General features: G+C 58.8%; 1 protein-coding gene across 1 annotated transcript in view; it reads left to right on the top strand.

The window, feature by feature from the left end:
- Positions 1–18,430, top strand: part of WDR27 (WD repeat domain 27) — a 63,555-nt gene extending 45,125 nt beyond the window's left edge. The window contains exon 26 of the mRNA XM_037064484.1: positions 18,220–18,430. Within this exon, the coding sequence (XP_036920379.1) occupies positions 18,220–18,270 (51 nt within the window). The 3' untranslated portion in view covers positions 18,271–18,430. The remainder of the gene's footprint in view (positions 1–18,219) is intronic.
- Positions 18,431–18,754: the final 324 nt, after the last annotated feature.

The following is an 18,754-nucleotide window of genomic DNA, read 5'->3' as shown; positions in this document are numbered from 1 at the left end:
GACTGATGCTAGAAAACAAGCGAAATGAGGACAGGCCGTGTTAGGCCCTGACCGACTATGGCAGCAGGGTTGCTTTTGGAGGGAGGCCTGTGTGGGTGGCCAGGAAGTCAGAGGGCAGAGGGCGCCGCTGCTTTGTTCAGAAGCTGCGTGAGCAGCTCTCAGAAGGGCGATTGGTTCTCTGATCCCGGAGCTGGGGCCACCGGCTCAGGGCGGCGTCGGGGCGGGCCCAGGGTGGTTGGCGTGTTGTCTCCCTGTGGCTCACAGGCAGCAGGCAGCGACGGTGGGTGTGGCCAGGTGCTGGGCCCCCGTCAGGCCGGGTCGCGCCTGTGGCCCACGGGAGCCAGCTCCAGAGTGTGGGTGGGCCACGGAAGCCCCAGGCTCAGAGTCGGATGCTGCTGTCCTCACACGGCCAGGCTACTCCTGCCCTGTACAAACCGCTGTTCGTGTGTGTGGCAAGGCACACGGGAGTGCCGAGTGACATCCACAGAGACAGCAGGGCGGGCAGGGACCGGCCTGGGCCCCTGGGCTGCAGCTGCCGAGTGGCCAAGGGTCGCCGTGACAGCCCCGTGCTGCCAGTGGCAGGAGTGCAGCTGCGTGTGCTGCAGCGCTGGAGTCGCGGCCACGGAAGATGGTTTGTGTTCTCGGTAATGGCCGTTGAGCTAACTTCTGGCGTGGAAGGTATTTGTTCCTGATGGCCTGGCAGGGCCTCCAGCCGCACACACTGCGGTCATGGCAGAGGAATGTGGCGATGGGCGGCGATTTTATTCTGCTCGGTTTCTTTGTGAGTGATTTACAAGCCCAGCTTGAAAAAGCCATGTTGAAATCGGTTAGCTCTGCTCACACATGTCCCATCAGCCCAGAATTGCACAATGCTGGGAGGGCGCGCGTCGCGGACACGGCAGCTGGCTGTCGGTTCAAGGGCGAGCCGTACGCAGAGAGCAGCCGGGTAGCACGGCAGAGGGCCACATAGCACCGTCCCCGGGAGAGCCCCGGGGGTTCTGCTGCCTCTTCTCAGTGGTTGCCAAGTGGAATCTTAAAAACGGTGACTCACTCACTCAAGGAGCCTGGTCCAAAGCTCGCTTCCCTCACTGACTCCCCAGAGAGGAGCCGGAGCTGGATTAGAAAGTGGATCACACTCCTGCTTTAACGGGCGAGGAGTGGCGTGAAGAAAGGTCTCTGTGTCAGCGCAGGCCGTGGAATGCGCAGCCGCCGAACGGGAGGACTACCCTTTAACTTCAGGGATGACACTATTTCTAGACACTTTCCCACATGTTTAAAGAAACAATGTATACCATTTTATTTTATTTATTTTTTAAAGATTTTATTTATTTATTTTTAGAGAGAGGGCGGGGGGAGAAAGGGAGAGAAACGTCCATGTGTGGTTTGCCTGTCATGGGCCCCCTACTGGGGGCCTGGCCTGCAACCCAGGCATGTGCCCTGACTGGGAATGGAACCGGCGACCCTTTGGTTCTCAGGCCGCTGCTCAATCCACTGAGCCACACCAGCCAGGGCATAAAGAAACAATATGCACCATTTTAGAAGGTAGAAAAGTGCGCACAAACAAGACAAAGCAAATAAACCAAAGGAGGAAAACGCCAGCTCTTCATCCTCAGCTTCCCACGTGCAGAGGCCACTGCTGTGAGTGCGCGTGTACGAACTGGCAGGTTTCCCCCGCATGTGCCTGAGCGGACATGTGGGGCGCCCGCACACGCGTGGGGAAACAGCATGCCGTTCCGGGTGCTGTCTCACTGCTGCGCACAGGACGTGTCCGTGTTGCCAGCGCACAGGATGCTGTGATGGCCGTCCTTGTAGACACGCTTTCTGTGCCTCTGCGGTCACTTCCTGTGGTGGTTCTCAGCCTGTCATCGTGAGTGGCCTCACTTTCTAACACTTTTGCTAAGTATTGCCCAGTTGTCTCTGGAAGGTTTCGCTCAACGCGTATCGATGTGTCTTCTAACAGAAGGTGAGAAACGTCTACATCGAACAGCGAAGACTCTTACGCTAAAATAGTTGTTACCCAGACCGCAGGCCCCTCCCTTTTTTCTGTTTTTTTTTTCTCTTAATAATTTGAAATGCTGGGTCCTTCATGTAATATCTTGTGCCTGCTTCTTGACATTATTTTCCATTTGGACAGAGTCCACCAATTTCAATTATGTACCTTTATGATAACTACACCTCAACTGCCCTGTTTATGAAGGTGTACTTCGTTGTTCTTGCAAATATAATCATATGCTAACTCCCCAGTGTGTCCAGAGGCATGGGAAAGCCCTGACGCCCCTGCTGTGGCCACCAGCCCGCATGCTGCCGCCCGCCCCTCTTCCATCCGGCCCAGCCCTTACCCACAGGTCCCACCGGAGCGAATCCCAGCCAGGGTTTCATCTGCAAATGTTTCGGAACACACTTCCGTTGGGTCTGTTTGCTGAAACATCATTTACGTGACTTAAACGTCACCGTCTTTAACCGCGGTGCTTTTGGCTTGAGTGCACTTGTACGTCGTGCAGCCAAGTGCCCTGTGTGTTTCAAAAGGATGCCCCTCCCTGCCCCGGAGAAGCCCCCACCTGCTGGCAGGCAACCCCCCCACCCCCGCACTCCTGCCCCAGACAGACCAGTCCACCCCGTGTCCACAGCCTCTCCCGTTCCAACCGTTGTGTGGACGTGGCCTCTCACAACCTCTGTCTGTCGGGGCCTGGCACCTGCCGCTGAGAACAAGGGTTTTGAGGTCCGTCCTCCTTGTAGCATGGCCAGCACCTCCCTCCTGTTCCCAGCTCAGAGCTGTTTTGCCGCACGGGGAGGCCACCCTTAGCTTGCCTGTCTGCCGAAGGGCCACACTGCTGTGGGGTTTGGGGACAAGTCTCTAAACGTCTTTCCAGATCCGCTGTGCGGGCACAGACCCAGCGGCGGGTTTCCGAGCCACATAGCGATTCGGCCTCTAACTGTGGGAGGGACTGCCACACTCTTCCTCGTGCTGCGTTATTGGACACTCCACGTGCAACGCGAAGGGCCGCCACACCTCCGCACAGCCAGTGACCGCCAGCGCTGGTCATTTCCTGTTTCCCTGCAGCCGCTCTGAGGGCTGGGAAGCGGTGTCTCGGGGCTTTGGTGGGCGTTTCCCTGATGGCGGGTGACGTTGGAGATGACTGACGTGCTTCTCGGCCTTCTGTGTGTCCCTAAGTCTTCTTTGGAGAAATTCTTTTCTGGGGGAGACATTCTGTTCAAGTATTTTGTTTATTTTTAAGTTGGGTTCTTTGACACTTACTGTTCTGTTTTAATAGATCTTCACGTATTCTGAGTACTAGACGCGAACCAGACATGTAGCTGACCTCCATTTACCCCTTTGGTGGGCTGTCTTCATTTTCTTTACGGTATTCCTTGACACACAGACGTTTCCATCACGATCAGTTCAGTTTATCTGTGTTTTGGGTGCTTGTGGTATGGGTGTCATTCAAAGACGCGTTTGCCAAAGCCAAAGTTACGGAGATTTACCTCTGTGTTTTCCGGCAGGAATTTTGTAGTCTTAGCTGACACATTTAGGTTTTTGCATTAATACTAAGTTAGCCAAAATGTTCGTGTTTTTCCCATAAAATAAAAGACACATTTTTCATTTTTACCAATAACATTATTGATTTGGATATTTTGAGTGTGTCAGCTGTCTCCTGTGTGGCGTGACATTGATTGTTCTCGGTGAACGTCTCGATCTGACCGCTGTCGACTCCGCTGGTCCACCCGACCGGGGAGCACCGTCCAGCGAGGAACCTCCAGCAGGAACTGCGCAAACCACTGCCGACACGTTCAGTCGGTACCTTCTCCATGCACTACACACACCCTCATCTGTGTTTCAGTTGTGTTTTTATCTGTCTTGAAATAATAAAGTGCAACACACCAAAAATGTGTATTTTCTTCCATCTTCAATATTAAAATGACCGCAAGAAATTCATCAATTTTGATAAGTCTTTTTAAATGCGCACTGATATGACAGCTGTCACGATACAATCTAACCAAATAGTTTCAGATGCCGTTAAAGACAACCAAGTGTTGCTGGGTCCTTCTTACAGCAAAAACCAAACGAGTGCTCTGGCCACCCACGCAAAGTGAGTTAGGGGCCCGCGTCCATTGTTCCCTGTGCAAACACAGTTGTTCCATCCCATTCGTCCCAAGGACGATTCTTTGCCTCCATCGAGTGGCATTGGGACCCTTGGTAGAAGTCAGGCGACCGTCTGCTCTCCGGTTTCTGGGCTCCCAGTTCTCGTCCACGGCTTCACCCGTCTGTCTCTGGGCGCCCGCCGCCCTCAGAGTCTCGGTCGTCTGTCTCTGGGCGCCCGCCGCCCCCAGAGTCTCGGTCGTTGCCGCAAGTGCTGAAGCTGGGAGGTGTCCCCAACTTCGTTCTTTGCTGCGACTCTTCAGGGCCCTTGCATTTCCATGGGAGTTTCAGGGGCAGGTGATGTTTTTGTGCCTGAAAAATAAGTCGGGGGTTTTGACTGCACTGAATCTCTAATTCAGTTTGGGGATTTTACTGTTGTAATGATAGTGTTTTCTGTTCCATGAATACAGGGTATTTTTCCACTTATTTAGATCTTACTTCATTTTCCACAGCAACCGTTCATAGTTTTCATTGTACAGGTCATGCCCATCTTTTTAAAAAACGAATTCCTGAGTATTGTATTCTTCTACATGCTATCGTAAATTGAATTGTTTTCTCAATTTAATTTTGGAATGTGTACTGCTGGTTTGTAAACATGCAGCTAATTTCTGTTACACTGATTTTGTGTCCCGCAGTCTGGACAAGCTGTTTTACTCCCTTTGGTCACTATTTCTAATGGATGTTTGGAACTTTCAATATTAAAACCACATCGTTTGCCAATAGGTAGAGTTTGATTTCTTCTTTTTCATTCTAGATGGTTTTCATTTCTTTCTCTTGTCTGACTGCCCCGGCCACTGCGGGTCTCCTCGGCGCCTGGTCTGCTGGGCGTTTCTTCACGTTTTTCCCCTGCGTCTGTGGAGGTGATGGTGTGCTTTTAATCCGCCGACGGGTGTGTGACGGGAGTTGATTTTGTGTGTTCTACCAGCACCACACTCGGGGGGGGGGGTCCCCGCTGGACCCCCCGTGCGGCCCGTCCTCTGGGGCCGCTCTTGCCCTCCTGCACGTTGGCGGAGGACTCTCACGCCTCTGTTCCAGGGTGCGGTTCCGCTACCCGTCCCCTCCCTGTGGTCGTGGCGCCCGGCCTTCCGATGGGGGTGCTGGCCTCGCGGGAGAAGTTATGAAGTGCTTCCTCCTCTACTGTCTGGAAGAATTTGAGGAGGATTGGTGTTGATTCTCCTTTGTTTTAGCAGAATCCACCAGAAGCGGTGTCTAGTTACCGACCGTCTCTCGTGCACGGAGCTCCCGCCCGAAGAGTCGCCGCTCCTCCCGGACTGACGGAGGCAGCATCTTGTTTTCCAGGGGCGCTTGTGGGAGTGGGGTGGAGTGTGTACCGGGTTTAATTTTTACAGACATTTGGATACCTCGTTGAGAAGATTACACCTTATCTGCTGTTCTGCAGTCTCCCTCTCTCCCCGCCCCCTGGCCAGACACCTGGGTTTGTACTTCTGCCTTGAACGCTCATTGCCACTTCCATTTTCATGTGGATTTTAAATGACCTGTAACACCCTTGGGACACCTGGCTGGGATTGAACCACGTGAGCGGGGCAGTTCCGGAGGAACCTTGGCTGTGTCGATTCCTCTGGCCCACACACCTGATGTCTGTCTGTCTGTCTAGGTTTCCTGTCCCCATGACACAGTTTTTACACTCTTCCAAGTGCGAAGTCTTACACACCTTGTTAGCTCTCTCTAAGTTTTTATTTTCTATATTTCATGTGTATATGGAAATAAAATGGATGTTTCTCCATTGATTTAATGTTCAGTAATCTCGCTACACTCACATTACAGAAATACATTAGAGTCTGTTCTACAGACCACATGATCTGTGACTAACGAGAGTGTCATTTATTTTTACACATAATCTGTGGATGGCGACAGTGTGATTTCTGTCTTCGCAGTCCCTCCCGGTTCACTTCCCCTTTTCCTGCCCTGGCGGAGCCCTCCGGGGGGCGGGACGCTGCTGCAGCCTCGGGAAAGCCCTCGGCACTTCATCGGGATGTGGGATGTTTGTCGCAGGTTTCTAAAATTGGTGCTCCTTTTTAAAATCGACTCTGCAGAATAAAAAGTCCCCTTTTACTTCTTGTTTGCTAAGAATGGATGCTCAGTTTAATGCAGGCCGTGTTAAAATCAGCTATTGCAATAACCAATGTTTTCTCTTTTTTCCTGCCAGCTGGGGAGGTTCAAATGACGTTTTTAGTGTGCTGAACCTGCCTTTATTCTCAGAATTAACCCAGTTGGCAGTAACGTGTTAGCCTTTGACTATGCTAAGGGGCTTCGTGTGGCAGTGCTACTCTGCATTGAGAAAATTTGCGCTGTTGTGCTCGAGTGGGTGTGTGGACATGCAGACATACGCAGACACAGTCTTGCTAGGCTTTTGTGGCGAAGGCGTTGATTTTGTTTTCTTTTTTATTCATCCTGAAATAAAGTTGGTCTTACGTAGAACTAGAATTTGCCAGAAATCAAATGATGCGGCCTGCCTGGTGGCCTCCCTTGTCACTCATCATGCACCCCCCCACCTGACAGTGAGGAACCACTGGGAAAGGGGGCTTGGGGTCCATACCAGGGTGTGCCCAACCCCCACTGGCACACTCTGGCACGGGGGCGCTGGGCATGGTGAGAGCTGCCTCCTCACCAGGCCTGTTCCGTGCACCCAGGGGTGGACACCTGACGTGGAGCCCGCAGTCCCCAGTGCGTGGTGACAGCACCCCTCAGCCTCGAGGACGCCCCCGAGGGCCTGGCTGAGGGCCATGCGCTGCTGCTGCCAGGGCCTCCCTGGGCCCGGGCTGCCTCCTGCAGTTGTTGCCTCTGAGCAGACAGTGAGCGCACATCCCGAGTCCAGGGCGCCTTCTGGGTGCTGCGTCTCAGATGTTTAAACGTGGCTGAAAATGTTTTAATGCTTTTTCAAGAGGTGAGCACGCTGTGGCCGCCTCTCGTGAGCCCGGGAATCCGTGGGGCTCTTTGACAACTCAGTGTGGCAGAGAGGTGCCGGGCGAGTTCTGAGGCCGAGACGTTGAAGCCCAAGCAGCCCCCGCTTGGTTTGCTAGAACACCCCCTCTGGGGCCCCGAGCCCCCGTGGTCCCTGCTGGAGAGGCAGGCCCCGTGGAGCCGTCGGGGACTGTCACCGTGCTGCTGGGTGCTGCAGAGTCACGGTGAGACCTGCTTGGCTCTTGAGCCACCATCATGAAAGACAAGAAAATGGTTCACATGAAACCGCTCAGTGTCGGGCGGGGGGGGGGGGGGGGNACTGGTGTCAGCTCAGCAAAGGGCTGCGGTATGCCCACGAGGCATCCGTACTCTTTCCGCATTTCCAGGGTGCTCTCGATCTCGGGGTGGGGGGTTTGCTTTCCTTCTCAAGGCTCATGTCCTTTAGGGCTGGGGGCGATGTCACCTGCCGCTCGGCACTCCAGTCTTCGTTTCCTATGTGTCCCTTTTCTGTCCTTCGCAGTTTGTTCCAGATGAAGAGACTCCATGGGGCCCACTGGCTGGGCGCGATGCATCTACCCACTGTTTCAGAGTCTCGAGTCTGCCCTTAACGTGAGTGCAGAGGCCACTCGAGCTGCCACCTCGGGTGTCTGTGGAGGGAAGACAAAACATGGTTCTGCTGCCTCTCAGTGTTGAACATCTTGCATTTGTAGCCTTTAAACACGTTTTAAATCATGTCTTCGGCATCCGGCTTGTGAGCGCCTGCAGGGCCCGAGGCAGGGGCTGCGGAGGGTCTCTCCGGCCATTGCCGACCGGCTCCTTGCCTTGCCACCCTGAGCTGCCCCTGGAGTGAGGTGACTGAGTGGGGGGTGGACAGAAGCTCCTCTGTCCCCACGGTCATGCTGCTATTTCATAGACTTGCTCGAGTTTGAAGTTTGATTTTTTGTCATCTAGTATTCAAATTGGGAGTGGGCTTGCAAATGCTTCTCACCTTCCCGTGTTTGCCTGTTGGGGAGAGAACGGGAGCTCAGGCCTCAGGTGACGCCCGTCCTCGGCCCCACGGGACAGCGGCTGGAGTGGCTGCTGCCCACTTCACCCTCCCATGGTCATCGACTGTGGTCGTGGTCGTGGTCATTGATCACGGGCACCATGGGTCCCTCAGGTTCGGGAAGGCAGTGCAGCTGATGTACAGAGAAAGCTCCCTGGCGGGTTCCTGTGTTCCCTGTTGCTTTTTTTGTGCCAAGTGGAAAACTGGCTGTGAAGAATCTGGTGTTGGGCGTTTTTCTTTCCTCGGGGGAAAGAAGTGGCTGAAAGGAGCAAAGACTCAGTGTCGGGTACTTTCGTGATGTTTAAAGACCGCAGCTTCAGAGTGACTTGCTTTGCTAATCTGGCAGTGAAATACGGCAGCAGCTCACTTGGCACTGTGCCAGAACCTCGCCGAGGCCTTGGCGACGGACGTCCGGGTCCAGCCAGGCGTGCGTGTGGGGTCAGCGGGGTCGAGGAGAACGGCGGCCTGAGGCCCTGGACCCGGACTGAGATAGGGCTCCCTGTGGGGTGATCTGCTGTAACTTCTGAGGCTTTGCTGACGTGCGGTCTGGGAGTGCTGCACCTGGGGTGATGTGCTGTCCCCGAGCCTCTCTGAGCAGGGCCCAGTGTCATGGCGGTTCTGCGTGGATTGCCCTGCACTGCGTGTCCACAGCAGGGACACGGGCCCTCGCTCTCTGTGTCTCTGGTGTGCAGGTGCCAAGTGTGTCTGTGGTGCCGCTGGCTGGCACAGTGTGACGCCCTGGGGCGCTGCCTCTGTCCCGGTCACGGCCGCTCCCCACACCCCCACCCACCCGCCAACTTTGTGTGAGCCGGGACCGGGACGCGGCTGGGCTGCACCGTGGCTTCCCTGTGGACGTAGGTCAAGCTTTGTGTCACGTTTGGGGGCCACACAGTGTTTCCTGCTTTCACCAGGAGCTCCTGCCACTGGAGGAGGCCTGAGCGGCTGCGGCTGTGGCGGGCGGGCTCCAGAGCCCAGGTGCAGAGACCGCGGCGGGCTTTGCTCTCTGCCCACGAGGAGGACGGGGTTCCCGCCTCCGGAAGGGGTCTGGGAGCCTCCGAGGCCACCCGCACCTCTCCAGGCCTTCTCCTCCAGGATGGAGGGAGTGCGGTGGCCGCTGGGTGCAGCCTCCCGGGGGCTGGCTCCTCCCAGGGCTGGCCACGCCCCTGCTGGTGTGGTGGCAGAGGGGCGCCTCCCCCTGAGACACACCTTCCACCTCTGGCTGCCCCGCCCCCTCCCTCCTTCCAGTGATTGGCCGAGAAGGATAGGAAAGGAGGGAGCAGGGCCGCTTTGGTAGCCACCTGTGTCTGCATTAAGTTTCTTGAGGAAACAAGTCAAAGCCCAGAGTAGAGTTTGGAAAATCAAGCAGGAAATGGAGAGAGTAGTGTTCTCAGAACTCGTGCCTTAGCTTCCTTTCAAAAGCCCTGGACGGCGTAGTGTCCAGCCGGACACTGTCTTGTGTTATCAGGCCTCAGCGGTGGCCATCTGTGGACACCCCCGCACGCCAGCAGACAGGCCGCCCAGTGGCCTGCGAGCCCCTGTAAGAAAGACGCAGTGTCATCGCGCCTGTGAGCGTGGGGGGCGGTCCTACTCGCCGCAGGGCCAGAGAGCCGGGGGTCCGTGAGGCTGCGGAGCCTCAGGGCGCACGCCGGCCGCACGCACTTTGCTGGCGCCACTGCTGGGCCACCTGTGAGACTCCCACTCTGAGCACACAGGCTGCAGGTGCCTGGCCAACCCACACCCGCTGTACATTCACCTGTTTCACCTGCACTGGCTGCAGTCAGGGTCCCAGCACAGCAGGCAAGCGAAACGCAGGGTCCCCGTGAGCTTGTGTCTGGCCGCCTGCCCCGGCTGCCCAGCCTGCACCCGTGTCCTGTGGAGTGTGCCACCGTGTGGGGCTCAGGCGCGGCAGAGCCTGGAGCCGGCCGCATCACGGGCCTGTGAAGAATGCAGGTTCCGGGCTCCACCCCATCCCGCCTCATCAAGGGGGCCGGGCCCAGCGATCTGCACTGTAGCTGCCCCGAGCACTCTGACTGCAGGAGCCCCTGTGGGCAGCTCCAGGGCTGGGGCCGTCCCAGCCTCGGGCCCTGCGGACCCTGGGTGAGGGTCAGCCCAAGTCCCGCGCTGCAGCGGTGGCCAGGCCCTGGAGCTGTGGTGTCTCAGTCCCAGCTCTGCCACCACCGGGGAACCCAGGGCTCGGGCTCGGGGGTCAGGGCGCTTGTCCGTGCCCATCACGCACCCGTGGAAGGTGCTCCTGCTGCTGCCCGGTGTGCTGCGGTGGGTGCGGCAGGCAGGGCCCACGGGGAGGTCATAGCACTCACGTCTCTGTCTGTCTGTCCCTCTGTCCAGAGAGACCTCGTGAAGAGAACGTGACCCGGCGGCTGAGAACTGCGGTGTGACTGGTTGGAACACACCAGGGTGTTAGGGGTGCTCTGCAGTAGCTTAACGAGCAGCGTGGGGGGACGAGGCTCCCAGGAAAGTCTGCCGGGCCGGGAGCGGCACTGCCTCTCGGCACCTGCTCTGCGGGGAGGGGCCAGCTGGGCAGCGCCGTCCTTGACGGGATCTGTGTCCAAAGACATGAAAAGCAGAGGCAACAAAGCAGTTAAGATAATTGATTTTCATGAATGCCTTGACAGAATGGGAACAGGGGGAATGTGCCGCCGCCCCCCCAGAGGTCACCAGCGTTGTGACTCGGCGTTCCAGCGGCCGTGGGAAGTGCTACCCCGAGACGTCCCTGAGATTCCGCCGCTTCCCGCATGGGCTTGGTCACGACCTGCCCTTCCGCTCCGTCCACTCTGTCTCTCGTCAGATTTTTGACGCACGTTAAAATAAATTTCACTCCAATCTCTCTGTATCCAGCACTGGTTAACCTGTCCCCGGCATTTTAAACCCGTTTGTCAGGAAGCCCTTCCTCCCAGGGCCGGCAGCCGCGTGCGCCACCCCAGAGGCAGGGCAGGCGGCCCAGCTTTCCGCTTCACAGCTCTTGGCTGAAGCCTCGCGTAGGCCGGATGGATCCAGGTTGAAAGTAACGGGAAAAGGGTGTTTTACGACTGTGCTGGTCTTTCACTCTGTGAGGCTCCGGGGAGCCTGGGCAGGCCCAGGAAATTACAGCAGGCGTTAAAAATGCACGCGAGCCACATGGGCTGGGAAGGGGGCGCGTCTCAGTTCGCCTTCCCCCAGTCAAGCCCTCTCATCTTCCTTCCAAAAAAAGGAGCAAGGACCGGAGCAGCAGACGACAGGCGCGGTGCGTGGGAGGCCCCCGGGAGCCCCGGGAGCCCCGGGAGCCCCATGCCCTGGACTGGCCCGCTCCTGTTCCTTCCCAGGACTGTCGACACTGCGCGCCTGTGTGGCAGCGAGGCTCCACCAACCCATAGGAGCGTTGGCCGCTCACAGGTACCTTCGCAGCTTCGATCCGAGTTTGTGTTTTTCGATGAAGCTGCGCCCATTGTGGCAACTGGCTGGACAGGACAGAGGCTCCCTCAGAGCTGCTACCTGCAGCCGCAGCTCTGGGACCCTGGCTGCTGCCGCCGCCACCATCGTCATCCGAGCGTGAGCTCGCCTCTCAGGGCTGCAGACCTGTGGCCAGCAGGACAGCCCGGGTTCGGCCCATGTTCCGAGGAAGCCAGGACATGTGGGGATGGTCTGACCCCGTCCTCCGCGAGGCTGTGTGGTGTGGGGTGGTGTTTCGGGGCACCTGCCACGAGTGGCTTTGTCGTAGTTGTTGTTGCCATGGGAGAATGTTGATGGCTTGACCCCAGTCACCTCTTTCTGCGGATCCTTAGCTCCTCTCCGAGGACGGGCAGGACAGCAACCCCACCAATGTCCGTGACGCGTGACCCCACGTGACTCTGGGGAGGAGGCAGATGGGGCGAAGGTCCTCGTCACCTCATCGGCACAGAGATTACCCTGCATCGTTCGAGTGTCCTGGGGGGTCACGGGGGCTCAGGAGGAAGCCCGAGGCATTGGGAGAGAGACGTGATGTCGCTGGCTTTGAGGGTGGAGGAAGGGGCCAGGGCCCAGGGTCAAGGCCAGTCTGCTGCAGGCCGCAGCCCTGCGGACCCCATGGTCTCCGCACAGGGAGACCCATTCTGGACTCTGACCAACAGGACTGGGAAGTGATTTTTCCGAGCCACTGAGTTTGCGATCATTTGTCGTGGCGGCAGCAGGGAGCAGCCGCACGAGCACGTGCCCAGGAAGAGACGTGTGACAGGGCGGCCCCTTTCCAGAACGTGGCATGTGCCTCACGTCCGGGCAGGGCTGTCTTGGGTTAAATGCCGCCAGACGTGCACGTCTGGGGTCTTGTCCCGCCGTCTGTCTCCTCCACTTGCACAGCCAGGCCCTCGAGGGCAGCTGCTGCCACAGGCCTGCCTCCTTGGGCTCCCACCCCCTCAGGCTCCCACCCCCTCGCCCGCCAGGCGCAGGGCCCGGGGTGGCTGGGGTATGGCGGGAGCGGCCAGGTGGGTGAGGCCCTCCTCCTTGGGCAGCAGCTGCTGTGGACGTGTGGAGTCCCAGCCCACCCTGCCTGGCGCTCCGACACACCCGCACCGCCTTCACGGCATTTCACAGGGCGCTGGATGGCTGCCGTGCAGTGTGTCCCATGTCCCTGCAGCGTGCCAGAGACAAGCTCCCACGGGCAGAGTGGCCAGCTCTGGGGTTGCCAGCCGACCCCGCAGCCTCTTGGCGTGGAGGCCGTAGCCACGCTCAGGACGCAGGGAGGACGCAGTCGCCGGATTCAAAGCAACGTGTGCTCTGGACCCTCCTGTGGCTCCTGCACACGGCGCGTTCCGGGGGGACGAACGCACCCTGGTTCTGGGCCAGCCAGCTCCGAGTCACGCGGGACGTCCCCCCCGACAGCGAGGCTGCGCGGACGGGGCCTGTGACACGGAGTTACTGGAAGCCGGTGGGGAGAAGCCAGGGCACAGCCACAAAACGTTTCCACATGTTGGATCAGCAACTTTGAACGGAGTGGAAATATTTATCCTGGATTAGAGAGCTTTGAGGAGGAATGAAACTACAGAACTTAAATCTTTGGAGCGCGCAGCCTTGGCTGCACACTGGAGCCATCTGGAGAGAGTTCAGCCCTGCTGCTCAGCCCAGCCCAGGACGCCGAGCCGGCTGAGCAGGAGGGGGCCCAGGCCCGGGTCTGCGTTGGGAGGCCGGGGTCGGGGCTGCAGCTGACGGGCGCTGCAGACAGACGCCTACACGCCGAGGAGGCGCGCATTCGTCCTCGGGGCGTTTCTCTCCCGAAACCCGTGTGACCAGACGGGTGGTCGTCCAGCTGAACCTGGAAACGGCGGCGTGTTCTCCTGCCTCTGGGCTGCGTTGGCCCGCAGAGCCTTCAGATGAGAGCCAGGTTCAGGCTTTTACTCCAAAGTAAACCTTCTGCTCTCTGCCTGGGTCAGCGTGCGGCCCCGTCGGGGGGTCTCTGCAGCTGAGGGCTCCATGCAGCTTGGCTCTGGGAGGCAGCTGGGACACCCACAGGGGAGGGGGATGGGGCCCCCGGCCAGCTCTGTGCCTGTGCGGATGGCTTGACGGCTCTGCCCCCGTGTGAGGGGCAGGACCCTTGCGAGGGACACGCTTGCCCTACGAGCTGCTGCGCCGTGGTCTTCCCCTGAGCCGGCGTCCAGCCTTCAGCACGGAGGCGCCAGGCCGCCCACATGGCCACCAGCCCTACGGGTGATGCCAGCACCGAGGAGTGACAGGGAGCCCACACAGGTGACTGCCTTTCACCAATCAGCCTTCCCTGATGAGGTCCGATCAAGGCTCTGACAGCCCAGCGTCGGTGACAGCCTCTCAGAAACGGTCAGCAGTGACATCTCACGAGAGAGCTCGGGGACGACAAACCAGGGCCCAGGAGTCAGGTCAGGTCTGGGTCTGGGAGGCAGCCAGTAACGTCTTGCAAGGCAGAGTCTGCGGCGGCCTCAGAGGCAGCCAGAGCAGCGTCCTCCGGGCGTCGGCCGGCCAGCCCCACTCCTCTCCGCTGTCTCCACCGTCCGCTCGAAGGCCTTGGCTCCCGTGCTCCCGTGGGGCACGGTGCCATGTCAGCCTTGACTGACATGCCGTCCTGTGCTGCCTCCTGGAGCACCCATGGTTCATGCGGCTCGGCTGTGTGAGCCCCAACAGGTGGTGTCCCCTCCCCTGCCCCCTGCAGGCCCCAGGGTGGCGTAACCCCCAGCTGTCGCTCCCCTGCAGGAGCTCTGAGCGGGGCTGCACCCGTGGCTGGATGGGCCTCAGCTCCGCCCTGCCCTCCACAAGGCAGACCTGGCGGGGCTCACCTGAGCCCCACAGCAGCCAGGAGGGCGATGCTTTCGCCCCCAGTCCCACTGCAGCCCAGATGCGGGCTGTCCTGGTCGATGAAGGAAGGAAACAAGAGTGAAAGGCTTGGAAGAGGAAGAGACTCATTATTTGCACATGATCCAATTCATTTAACTGGAAGTTAAAATCTAGTTTCAACAGTCAACACACCAATAATAATGAACTGAAAATAAAAACGAGATTTTCTTTGTGGCAGCAAACAAGACCGAAAGCATTTGGGAGCTCAGCTGAGAAAAGCTGAGTGGGGGAGGAAACGGTAACCTTGAGTGAGCTGTGCAGACCTGGATCCGCAGTGTCCCGCGTCCTCCAGACGCACGCCACCGCTCGGCGCTGCTGGGTGACGCGTCTTCACCAGCTGCGCATTTGTCACACTCTTGATCAAATCCCAGTACGGGTCAACATGCTCACTCCAAAACACATATATTGGGAACGAATAGATTTGTAGGAGGCTGATCTAACTTCACGGTTTCTCCGTTAGGTGAGAGATACTTCAACACCCTAGAAGCCGAAACGATGTGGCGTTGAGTAAGGGTCTAAAACAGAACCAGAAGGACGGACCAGAGAACTCCGAGGTGACCAGTGTCCCTTTGGGGACAGTCCACTTAAGTATGGCACCAAAAAGCAACGGGAGAAAGGTGTATTATTTGCCACACCGTTTAGGAAGAATGGCTCTCTATGAGAAAAAGCCAACCCGTATTTCTGTTGGAGCCTGCGCGTACCTGATGACGTAACCGCAGACGCACGGTGAAGCTGGGAGCAGGCAGGGGGTTACAGGAGAACAGCTCCGTGATCTGGGCCTTGGAAAGGCCCGTGAGGCCAAACTTGAAAGTGATAAAACATGAAACAAAATGTTGGTCCGTTTGTTTCCGTCAGAACTAAAGATTTATTTTCCACGAAGGACTCCATGACAAAACTAATGGCCAGTAACTAATAGTAGAATCTAAAACTGAAAAACGAGTCTGGTACGAAAACGTGGACCTGGATTCGCAGCCCCTCAGAGTTGCCGGCGCAGCGTCCCTGTGCCCCCCCCCCCCCACGGGACCCTGTCTGTGCATGGGGCCAGCGTGGTGTCCGCTGGGGGCCCCTCCAGTGCGGCAGACATGGGAACAAGCCCAGCGAGTGGGCAGGGCTGTGCATGTGCGCTGTGTGGTACGTCTGTGTGTGCCTCCCGGACGCGCTTTGCTTTCTCAGAGACGCCTCGGTGGCCCCGGTTCCAGGTGACCCCGGCTTCGGTTCCTTGGGGTGCCTCCTCTTCTCCAGTCCCTCTGTTCTCTTCTCCTGGAACCACCAGATCCACGTCAGACCCGGTCACCCGGCCTCCTCCGTGGTTTGCAGCCCGCCAGCTCGCTGGGTTGGGGCGACTTCCCCACGCCCGAGCTCCAGGGCACCTTCTCTCCCCAGCCCTTCCCCGCCGCTCTCACCGGAGCAGCTGCCTGCCTCTGGGGTGACTCAGCTGCTGCTTCTGCGTTGGCTGTGGTTCTTGTCAGTCTTCGGTTCTTTACAGCAGCACCTTATTCTGTGTCTGTAACTGGAAATGACACGGGCATTCGGGCTGCCTGTCACTACGAAACCCAATAAGCAATGACAGTGATGGAGTCTTTTTATGGGCACTTTATTCAGACGGCCGGCGATCCGAGAAGATGGCGGGTTCCTACCCTAACAGCCCTCTTCCTCTGCCTTTCCTGGTCAGCTCTTCTCTACGGGGGGCGGGGGAGGACAAACAGGGTGCGGCCAGGGCTTTGAGATTCAGAAGCTGCAACACTCCTGTTCCTTGGGGGGGTGGTCGTCTGCTCCCCTGGAAGACAAAGGCCCGGGTGCCTCCACTTGTCCCCAGGCGGTCACCTCTAGCCAGTGCCCCAGGAGGCCAGCTGTTTTCCAAGAGCCGGGACGGGCCTTACCTGTGGTTTCTGAAACAGACGCTTTAACATACACACTACTTGCTAGACTTACAACTTTTTACCTTAAGCTGAAGCTTTCCAAGTCTCAAGTCCCCTATCATGTCATGCCTCTGCCCGTCCCCGACACGTCTCCTTCAAGGCCGTGTCTGAGGGCTCTCTCGTCTGAGGCTTGGGGAGGTGCTCCAGGCACAGCGGCAGCTGAGCCCCAGGGCTTCTCATCCGTCACGTGACTCTCCCCTTGTATCACAGGACGAACTGCAAGGCGTCGTCAACTGTCCTGCGTGACTTGGGGTCATTTCCTGCCTTAGGCTGAGAGAGCCTGGCCTCCCCTGGGCACCTAGGGTTGGGCTCGGGGCTCCCCCCGCTGCCTGCAGGCTCCTCAGGCCCAGCACCCTTCCTGGCCACCCCAACCACGGTCAGCCTCTGTGTCTGCCAGGCCATCAGAGCCCTGCCCCCGCCCGCCCTCCGTAAGGACAGAAACAGGACCCACTCCAGGCCGACGGAGGGCGGCCTCGCAGCCTTGCCTCTGGCTCCCCGTCTCCCTCCCCTCCCTTTCACACCTGCTCAGCAGTGCAGGTGGACGAGCCAAAGCCTCGGGGCCTCGTGTGTCACCGCCTGGAGTGCGCCCTAGGCCACAGTGGGCTGAGTGCCTGCTCTGGTGGGACCTGCACTTCCACTGGGATGGGGTGGCCTCCTTCTGTTTTAGGAAAGGAGCCCCTGTTCCCCACAGCGTGTTCATCAGCCGCACTCCCCTCCTGGGGACTACTGCCCATGTGGCAGGAGCCGGGAGCCTGAGCCCTCCGCCCCCTCGGACCAGAGTGTGAGCTGCAGCCCAGGGGCCGCAGCTGCTGCGGAAACCGGGCGGCCGCAGCGATCCAAGGGTGTTGGGGTTTTCTGCTGTTTACTTGTTTTGTTTTTTCTGACCGTGGGGGCCAGAGAATGAGAACCACATGGTTTCTACAGGGAATGAAGGGTGAGGACGACATACATCACAGGTGCTGACAGGCATGTTCTCGGGATGCTGTGGCTCCCAGATCCGTGTTTGTTCCTCAGCTCCTTCGGGCGTGCCAGGGACCATGTGACAAAGGGCCTGTCCTCTCTGCCCATCCAAGCTGGTCCTGGCTCCCGCCACCCGGCCATTGGCCCTGCCCTCTGAGGTCTCATGCCCCCCCATTGTCCGCCCCCCCTGCAGGAGTTGTGGGGTCCCCTCACCCCGTGCCTGCCTACCTTTGGTCCCCCGGCTCCAACAGCCTCGTGTTATGTACCTTGGCCTCTCTTAAGCCCCTCGTGGAGCTCGTTCCCTGTCTTCCTGGGGCCCGTCATCCACGCCACTCAGGCCGCCTGTCCCCCTGCCTGGTCACAAACACACACCAGGAACGAATGGGTGGAGTGGGACACCCACGCCTCTGAGGAGGCACAGAGGGAAGGCTGCTCCCTCGCGGCACTGTGGACGGAGAGGGTCCCTGCCCCATCCTCATGTTGTGGCCCTGAGCGAACCAAGGCCTAAACCAGAGGTCTCACTGGCCCCATGACCTTGGCCCTCCTGCCTTGCCCAGCTGAAGGGCTGACGGCGGGCCAGGAGCCTAGTCTGCTTAGCTGGCCCAGCAGGAGGTGGGAGGGTGGGAAGCCACCTGTGGCCGGGCGTCCTGAGCAGCAAGGATGGGTGGGCCTGGCCATGGAGGGGATGGGCCTGCAGGGGGCCCCAGTGCCAGTGAGGAGCCCGAGGGCTGGGATCTGTCCCTCTACTCCTGGGGCTGGGCATTCAGGTCCGTGAGGCTGTTCTCACACACTGTTGGGTGTTCTAGAAAGTGACTGACGAGCTTGGCCGCCAGCTCACTCAGCTGACCGGTCTCCCGGTGATGGGAGGTGGCCAAGGACTTACCGCATGCTTGTTTCCCTCACAGCTCGCCACGGCCACCTTGGACGGCAAACTTCAGCTGTTCGTAGCCGAGTGACCACTGACCTGGGTGGAGTCCGGCCCACCGATGTGAGGACGTCAGGGCTTGGACGGGCTTGGAGTCGGCCCCTGAATAGCCCAGTGCATCTCTGGGCCACACACCTCTGAAGCTCCTCCAAGGGACCCGGCAGCCTCCCTTCCGCACAGAATGTGGTGGGGTCAGAGCGGGTGTTCTTCAATAAAAACAACCTCAAGTTTGTTGCACGGACCAGACTCTGCAGAGCGGGGCATCACTTGGGGTGGTGCTGGGCCTGCCCAAGGCCCTGGTTTTGCTCAGTGAGCCGGCCTCTGCCCATGGGCTCCGTCTTTGCGTGGTGCTGGCCGGACCAGCAGGGCTGGGGCCTGCTGCCTCCTCAGACACAGCTGCCTCTGAAGGTCCCAGAACCAAGTCTTCCCAGGACCCTGGCCAACAACGTGGGTGCCATCCCGGTAGGGCCTCTGGGGGGAGACCCAGGGTCACCCATCCCACCTGGGAAACGGGT

The sequence above is a fragment of the Sturnira hondurensis genome, unplaced genomic scaffold (genome assembly GCF_014824575.4).
Source record: "Sturnira hondurensis isolate 20B ecotype Veracruz unplaced genomic scaffold, ASM1482457v3 Scaffold0000167, whole genome shotgun sequence".
NCBI lineage: Eukaryota > Metazoa > Chordata > Mammalia > Chiroptera > Phyllostomidae > Sturnira > Sturnira hondurensis.
This window is presented reverse-complemented; position numbering and strand designations above follow the sequence as displayed.